This window comes from Gallinula chloropus (assembly GCF_964237585.1).
Source record: "Gallinula chloropus genome assembly, chromosome: 14".
Lineage (NCBI taxonomy): Eukaryota > Metazoa > Chordata > Aves > Gruiformes > Rallidae > Gallinula > Gallinula chloropus.
In genome coordinates this window covers 3,631,169-3,640,315 of record NC_140099.1, presented here as the reverse complement: position 1 = coordinate 3,640,315, position 9,147 = coordinate 3,631,169, and the positions used below count along the sequence as shown (strand labels likewise).

General features: G+C 45.0%; 1 protein-coding gene across 1 annotated transcript in view; it reads right to left on the bottom strand.

The window, feature by feature from the left end:
• Positions 1-3,342: 3,342 nt before the first annotated feature.
• Positions 3,343-9,147, bottom strand: part of KCNH5 (potassium voltage-gated channel subfamily H member 5) — a gene marked incomplete at its 3' end in the record, with an annotated part of 151,145 nt that continues 145,340 nt past the window's right edge. The window contains exon 11 of the mRNA XM_084270540.1: positions 3,343-4,290. Coding sequence (XP_084126666.1) covers positions 3,343-4,290 — 948 coding nt within the window. The remainder of the gene's footprint in view (positions 4,291-9,147) is intronic.

The window sequence follows — 9,147 nt, the reverse complement described above, 5'->3', positions numbered from 1 at the left end:
GTGAAACAACGTGTAACACTCCTGTCATGACATGCTAAGAGGCAAAGTGCTTCAAAATGGTACAAGCCACATTTTTCAGAGCAACAGCCACCAGAGTCAATTCCGCACATTGAGCCTCCATCCGGTTTGGGTTGGCAGGGACCCCAAGGATCACAGAGCTCCAACCCCCAGCCACAGGCAGGGACACCAACCTCCAGGCCTGGAGCTACACAATGATCTACACATTTATCAATGTTTGCAAGATACCCATCAAGCTACTGCCTCAGACAAGGTGCAAGCTGGTTCCACTGAACTTGCAATGGACAATATCAGAATATCAAAGCAGCACTAGAAGTGGACCTAGAAACACCGTATTTGTCTCATTAACTTCCTATTTTGTGTTATTTATACCTTTTGGCCACTACACATTCTAACCAGTCAAGTTGCAGTTGAACTCTGATAGATATTCCAGGCTCAAATAATTTTCAAGGTCAGGTTAATCTTGTTACATGTTCTCTCATTGTAAAGTGGAACAAAGTTACACCTGATTTGCAAGATAAACCTAAACAGAGACCCCTTTGCATGCCATGCAGTTCTATCTAGCATTAATATCAGGTACAGAGAAAGAAACAAAGTCCTTCACAAAGGCAGAGGAATGCCATTAAGGCTAAAGCTTTCTAACAAAATCACCCCCATGACCCTGCAGCATCATGTCACAGCAGATTCATGGATTCAAGGAACTTTACCAAAATCTGCTCTTCAACCAGCCTGCAGAAACCAGCTGTTCACTGGGCACCTCTGGGCAGCTGCTGTGTTTTTGTCTTAACCAGCAATCCAAGCCAGGCAGGCATGATCCTATCTTCAAAGCTTGGCACTTAAGTGGTACCTATGAGGTCTGCATATACCCCAGAAGCCTGCAACAGCTCTGTAACTCCATAACCCTATAATGCCCCAATTCCTTCAGAGTCACAAGGCAGAATTTAGGGTAGGACCTTGAAGGTCCCACTGTCTAGCAAGTACAGTGTGTCCTTGCAGACCAAAGCATGGTTGTCCAGTTACAGATTTGAACTTGTGTTAGACCAGCAACCGCCAAACACAATTGCAGCTGTGAAAAACTGTAGTGAGCAGGCAGGCCAACCATCAGGCTTTGGGAAGAGCTGTCCCTTCTGGTGGCTTTTTATTCTCCATCTGTTTGTCTACTGATTTCCTAAAGAAAGGAAATGGAGAAGAGGGCCAGAAAGGAACAGCAAATGAGAAATACCCCCCCCCAAGCCTTCACGAACTGACACAAGAGAAGCAATGACTTCTTTGGCTTCATTATGAACTTTTGAGGATTTATAGGTTTGGATTTTGCAGTGAAAGATATGTTCACCCTAAGATGCAGGTTCCTAATTGCCACTACTGCAAATGATGGCTTGCTTTGGTTCATCAGGTCGTGGTCGTTTTGGGGTTTTGATTTAGTTTTTCAGGAAGCAAGTGAGTTTAATTTAGTTTCCTAATGTTAAATAATGTATCTGGTATTGGTGACTGCTAAGGCTGCCCACTAATTATAAACAAGTCTTTTACATACCTGATTGATAATGATGCCTTGTGGTACATATATGTTTTACTCCAGGCACTTTAGAAAACACAGAATCTTGATGCAGGAAGCAATTTAAGTGTGGAAGGGAAATGAAATAAATCCTTCTCTGAAGGAGCTCTTGCACTCTGCTGTGCTGGCCTCAAGCTGTACCACTGAACAGCTCTGAAGCTGCAATGGCCATTTCCTCTGTGCATCTTGTGTGTCTGGGTTCTCAACCAGTGCAAATGTGGAGGCAGAAAAACTCCACCACTCTCAGGTGCAGACCCAGGCAGACTCCAAAATCTCAGCTCCAAACAGGAGAGCAAATAAGATCCGGTGCATGAGATTGCTCTGCTGCAGCCCTGCCGAGCCAGCAGCACTGCATGGAGGGGGCAGTGCCCAGGTGGTGGAGGTGGGTTCTGAGCATGGTTCAAGACTGGGAGATGGAAGCCAGCTAAGAAGAGAGTCAGAGCATCTGACACAGACCTAAGGGCCTCAGTACGTGTAACAACTGGCTGTACCGACACCACAAGCTTGCCCCCTCCAAGCACCAAAACCTTCCACAAGTCCAAGGCAAGAGCAGCGGGCAGTGCTCTAGGGAGGACGTCATCTTCCCAACGCGCCCATCGCTCTCTCATTCAAACATTATCATCCAGGTTCCTTGGACTAAAAGGAATTTCACCGTGACCAGCTATTTTCTCTCTTTCTCAAAAGCAGCTGCGGACTGATAAACGTCCTCAGGAAAAAGAGTGGAGGGGGATTAACTGCAGCCTTTTAACTTCAGGCTTTCAAACCTGCTCACATGGTTCCTGATGAGCTGAACCACAATTGTTCTCTCCCTTGCTCAGACCTCATGCAAAGTTTTTCTGCCAGGGGCAATGAGGGGGACATGGGAGAGCGACCTCAACCCTGCAGAAACGGGACATCCTAATGAAGATACTGACAGAACCGGACACCATTGCTGAGTGCTGCAAAGAGAATCTACATAATGTTACTCAAACAGTTCAGTAAAAATGGCATCAGTAAAAGGAGGCTTTCAAGAAAGAAGTTACCCCCAAACACACAGGGAGTGCAGCTGAGTTTCTATTAGTTTCATTTTGTTACATAAATCACCATTATTATTTCTTACTTACGATGTTAAAAGAGCAGGAGGATACTTGAAAGAAAAGGCTGTGCATGCACAACACCCACACGAATAAATCCAGTGATCCACGCCAGCACCGGACATGGTGCCCTTCCCTGGTCACTGAGCTGAGCCCTCCCTTTAGGAGGAGTAGGGGAGTTCATCACCAAATATACAGTATATTGTAATGGAATGATACCAGGAAACAATGCTAACTGGAGGCTGACTGCGTCCTCCATCTCATGTTCATCTACTGTTTATATCGGCAGAAAAGACAGTGAGGAAATAAAAGCTCAATTCGCCCAGCCTGAGATCAAATCTGTCATGGCAATATTGGCAGGTTAGACCCTGATTCTTTAAATAGTACATTGCCTTTGTTAAACAAAAGTCATTCTTTTATTACATAATAGAGGTTATAAATAAATGTAAAGTGTGCATGCAGTCAACTGCATATTATACAAGCAATATCTATGTTAATAATTGTTTTCTTTGGCAGGCCAGAATCCAGCTGGACATGCAATATTTACATATCAAAATCCTTGGTGTGTTCAAGTCATATTGGATGCAAGTGAAAATATATATGTATATATATTTACCGTATACACACACATATATATGTATAAAGGTATATATACACCTCTGCATATATACTGTATACATATATACACATAGGTATATGCTAAAAGTGGATTTCATCTTTTTCTGATTCAGGTGATGCAGGCCTTGAAACACTAAAAATATCCTGACAGGGAATTGGGGGGGGCCGCTGGGGTGATAAATGAGACTGAGGGGAAGAGAGCTGGGGTATGTTCTTTTCAGACAATATTTTTAAAATTTCTGCCACCTGCTTCTCAAGGGCAGCCATCCTACTGCTTAGCAGCTGGATATCTTCTTTGAGTTCGTGCTTGACTTCCTGCAGCGTGGTTTGTAAGGCCTGCTCAGGAATAGGGTAGAAAGGATGCCTAGCATCAGCCTGAATGGGGCTGTGCTCCAGGGGGCTGCGAGTCTCACCAGCTTTATCCAAGCGAAGGTCACTTTTTGTTATTCCACTGTCACAAGAGTCTGTTTTCCTCAGTGGGTTCTTATTTACACCGTTCTCTGAGTCATTGCACTTGGGGTCATCGGACAACAACCCCATGGACTCAGCCTTCGTGACGTTGTTCCAGTCCTCCTTCTTCTCTTCGTGGGTGCCCATTGTGTTCTTCAGTCGAAGCCAGCCTTTCCCATTCCCATTCTTCATCCGCATGGGACTGTTTACTTTCAGACACTTTTGGTCCCCATTTCCATTTGGCTTGAGCTCCATCGCATCCCTATTGTTCTGCTTCACGGCCTCGCTGCTTTTCATGTAAGCCAGGGACGTCTGGATGGGGGTGATCTGAGACACGGTGACCACGCTGGTGCCTGTGATGGAGGCCCCGTTCTGCACACTCCGGCTTTCCACCTGAAGCTGGTTCCTTTCTGGGTCAATGTGGGTTGAGCCTTGATTACGCATCTCCTTTTGCTGCTTGAATTTCTGGAAGAGCTTCCGCACAGGGTGGTCCACGGGGATGCTCAGTGTCACCTCGTTCTTCTGGCGTAGGCGCTCTTCTTCCTCCTTCTTGACATCGCTGATCTTCCGGAAGATGATCTATAGGGGATAAATCCATGACACAGTCAGTACCCAAAGGACACTGCACATGGCAAATGTTACTGGGAGATCAGGGAACAGTATTGAGGGAACAGCCATTTCTCCTCCCTTTCTCCCTTAATTTCATGCAGTGAATTCAAATGGAGTGGATTGAGACACAGTAACCTCAGATATATGCCACTTCACATACACACACACACACACTTTCTTAGAAGTATTGATTAAAAGTAGATTTCACCTTTATCTTTGATGCAGCAGATAGAGCCTTGAAGAACTAAAAATATCCCAATGCCAAGAGAAGGAAAGAAACTAAAGAGAAGAAAGCAAGCAAGCAAGAACCCAAATACTGTGATACCTACCTTCCCATTACTCACACTCATACCTGCTCCACCGCAATCTTTAGCACAGATCAAAAGGAAACAGCAATTCAGTGGAGACTGCCCAGCTTTAAGTTTAATTCAATGTACATACCCTTCCAGAGACTGGAAGATACAAATGTACTCAATAATTTTTAGCTTTGCTTATTGCTAGTTTTGTAGGAGTGGCTGGAGGGTGCAATTAGGTTCATGCAGCAACATAAGCATTTCCTGGAGAGTTTATATGTCTAATATATGTAGGTGCACTGGAAGCACCATGGAAAAGCACCGTAAAAGGGGTGTGTGATTATAAAACCTTGCAATATCCAGAGTTTCCTGATGCCATGCAGTTTAATGCTGCAGTTATTTCGCCCTGCAGCATCTCTCAGGCCTCTGCAGAAAAAGGCAGCTGAGCCTCAAGCTGTGCAAGGATTTTATGCATGCTATCCATGACTTTGGGGTTATTTTAGGTTCATCCAGGGTTTTTTGAATGTGGTACTGAGGCAGGATAGGGAAACTGGTTATCTAGATGAGAAGACTAAAGCAAAAAGTAGCACGTGATTAAATGCAAATATGGACTGTGCAGGGATAGTGTTGGTGAGAAAGGTAAAACAAGGCACCTGCAACACACAAAACTCAGTGACAATCAGATGTAGGTTTTGAAGTATCTATTTTCCAGTATCTATTTACGCTGCACAAAAAGGCTTCTCACGCCTGTCCTATCTGCAAAGAAATAGTTGCTTTCAAGTCTCACATCTTCAGAAGTCAGCAGAGGAGCACCACAATGGCTACAGCTCCTTCCCTGCATGAATCTGGGATGAGCTGGACTTCAAAGCTTCATTAGAGAGCTTTCAAATGGAGTAAATACGTCCTTGTGTGCTGCTGATAGATGCAGCTGCTTATAATAATTTGGAAAGTTAACATGTTTATTAGAAGCCCAGTTTAACAAAACCAAACCAAACCATAAACAAGAGAGAAACATGGAAGATTCTGACTCCTCTGACCTAGATGCAGCAGTGCATACACTCATTTGGAAGCTCCCCTTCATTAGTGCCTACCCCCCCCCACGGAGCAACTCTCTCTCGGACAAGCCACTGGGGACAGCAAATAAATACAAAGGAAATTGCCCTTGATTCAAAATTAAGTAATTACATTTAATTGAAGCTACGCTCTCTAAATGAAGATCTGGAAGGTGAGTTGTGCTTTTCTTTCCCTGAAGGGCAGCATGGCACCTCTGGCAGATGATGCAATGCTGAAAGCAAGGATGTGTCCCAAAGAAGAGTCTCAGAGAAGATGGCCCATTCCACCACTGGTCTCCCCATCTAGATGTGCTGCTCTGCCCTGCTGCAGAGCGGCTGGGTCCCTGAAAACATCTTGGGTGGGGAAAGCATCCTCTACTCAATGTTTCCCTGCTCCGTGGCCATGACCATGTGCAGAGCTTGAGCACCTTCCTCTCCTCCATCCAACTTCTGCCTGGCAGGTGGCATCCGGAGGCAGCTGAGGATGCTGCAAATCAGGCAGCTGCCTACAGCCTGTCAGTGCTCCCAGCCAGTGCAGCACTGAATCCACAGCTGGGAGAGGCACAAGGTAACTTGGGTTACTTCTGCCCCAGCAGTATGAAGGCCAGAATGGTAACAACAGAGACTGCAGCACCAGCCTTTTATTCCCTTTCCAAATACTTGTGCTTCACAGAAAACTACCCTCATCTCTCTTTGCTTCCAGCAGCCTCTTGTTATTTCATTCCTCCCTTTTTCCCTTTCAGTTCAAAACTCCTGCAGCCAGATGTTATTTCCCTGCACAGAATATAACTGCCCATAACTACTGCTGCTGCCTCCTGCAGAAGAAAAGCCAAGACTTTGCTAATTTGATACCACCTGTACCTCTCACTCCTGAAGTGGGCCCTTCTGAATGCCAGGAAATCACTATGGGGTTTTTCCCCTCAGAACAACCTGGCCAGAGGCCACCTGGATGAGCTGAGCCCAGCAGCCCGGGGGTCTGAGCCCAAGCTCTGCCATGCCTCAGCATGTGGCCAACAGTCTGGGGGAAGCTGAATGTGCTCCTGCAGAGGGGACCAGTGGCTCTTGGTCCTTGTTTACCCACTGAACTACTCTGCCACCATAACAAAACCATTTCAACCCCATAGAGACTCTCCCCTCTTCCAGTCATCCCCACTCAACCATGGCAGCACTATGCCCAGTACAGCCTTGGTCAGGACTACTTGGTATCGTTAGAATATGTGCAAGTAAAACAAAGGAAAGATCCTCTTGTGCAGACAAAGAACTGGGGGAAAATGAGATGTGAATTCTAACAGTAATAGTTGTTTTTCATTTTTCCATATTAGGAATTTTTTCAAGTGGTTGGATTTAATCCACTTCTACAGTGGTTTAACCTAAGACAGAACAGGATTAAATGTGTTTACATAAAGACTTAATTCTATTAATGTCTAATATCTATTACTGGCTATTTTTCTCTATAAATAAGAACAGAAAAACACCTCATGCAATCTGACATTCTTCAGCAAATTGGGAAAGGCTTATTTTGAAATCTTAAATTGGATGAGCTATTTCAGTTGTCCCTGACCCTTTTCAGAGAGGGCACACACAGGCCTGTCCAAACGTATGTCCCAGGAATAGACACAAACCCCAAAGGAGTTAATCAGAAGAAACTGAATTAACTGTGTGTATAGCACATCTTGAGGAGTAAAGTATCCCTGTCTCACTGCAAGTGCTAAATTCATTAATGTGATGGAGATTTGGTGTAGGATTTCATTTCCTGTAGGGATGGGATTGTGAAAGACTGCAACGTGTGACACAAATCCTGTCTCAGGAGACCAGGTTCCTGTTTTTCTTGTTTTTAATCTATTTATTTTGGAAAGGAAAAGGAATGAAGGTGACGTTAAGTACTGAGCTGGCAAAGGTTAAGAGAAGTTAACTGATGGCCAGCCCTGGGTGATCTACAAGGCAGGCGCAGAGGAGACCACAGCATCTGGAGATTCCCCATTTGATCTTAACCTGCACCTTCCTTTCCCTCCCCTCCGTACTGAGAGGTAGCTCACCTTGACTGCCAACTCAATTCCCCAATTCCAAAGAGGGACCTTACCAAAGGTACTGGCAATGGGTACATTACTGCTGGAGCAGTTCCTGTGAGGCACCTGCAACCAAGTGCAGGTGAGGGCAGCGGCAATGAGAGGTCAGAGAACCAGCTCAAGGCTGAGACACACACAAGTTCTCCCATCTACTGCAGAATTAATCAGTAAAGTTGAGGCCTTTCCAGATGCTTTGAAATGCACCCTTTGTCTGCTGTCTTTTTTTGTACCAATACTGCAAAAATCCTCCCTCCACGACCTTGCTCCATTCACAAAGATCCCTTCGTAGGTGACTCCAAGGAAGGGACATGAATGGATTAAAGAAATGGTAAAAGCCTTGAAGAATTACAGTCAGTTCATAGAAGTGCCATATGTTTGAGCAGAGATGGTCCTGTCTTGTTCCTAGGACACACCGTGCTGTTGGTGGCATTCCATACATGCATGCCTGCCCCTCACCACGGAGACTCACAGACATGTAGAACCGTATAGCAAAAGGGCACACAGCTGTCATGGCAATGAATACAGGGCCTGTGCATGGAGTGAGAGAGAGGGAAAGCCACACAAGGCCATCAACATAAACATTTTCACAGTACTTAATAAACTCTGGGTGCCCAAGCTGAGGCATCCTTCAAATGTGGCTGGTGGGCAAAGGATGCTGATGTTCTCCAGCCAGTGGAGACCCTGTCCTATGAGAATGGGCTTGACTCAGCTCACCGAGTGCTTCTGCCCTGCCAAAAACTAGAACAGAGAGCAAACACATTTCAGCCCCCACAGCCACATACATCCATGTAGAGGTGAAGAAGGAACTATGCCATGAAGCTGGATGGGGGCTGCAATCAGTAACTGACAGGTCACACTCATTAAAACATGGGATATGTGAATGTGGGTGGTGGTTGGGATTTGTTCCAAAGGTAACTATCTTGTCTATATTAATGTCTTGTAGGAGCCCTATCTCCCTCACATCTGGTTACTCACAATCCAATATAGTTGTCCACATCCCCTTTCCCATTTAATACAGGAACATTCTAGAAGGCACCTTAATTCAATGCTGTGACACTGAAGGCAACTACTCACCGTTCCCCTTCCCAGCAGCACCAATTTTTGATGATACAACTGCAAATCACATCTACAAATACTACTGAAAGTAATAAGGAAAGCTTAATGCATACCTAGGCTGAACAACATAATACATATTTTTGTAAAGATGTTTGGGAAAAATACTATTAATTTTTCCATCTCAGAGTGCAGAAAAGTAATTGCCATTTTTCTCATGCTAATGAGAAAGGCGAATTTGTGTCAGACCTGGGATTTAGACACAGGATCCCCCAGCCCATGCTGTGCTCAGGCAAGTGTGCCAGTTTTTCTGCTCCTAAGAACAAACTACAAAACACACCCAATTTCCACCAACACACAGAC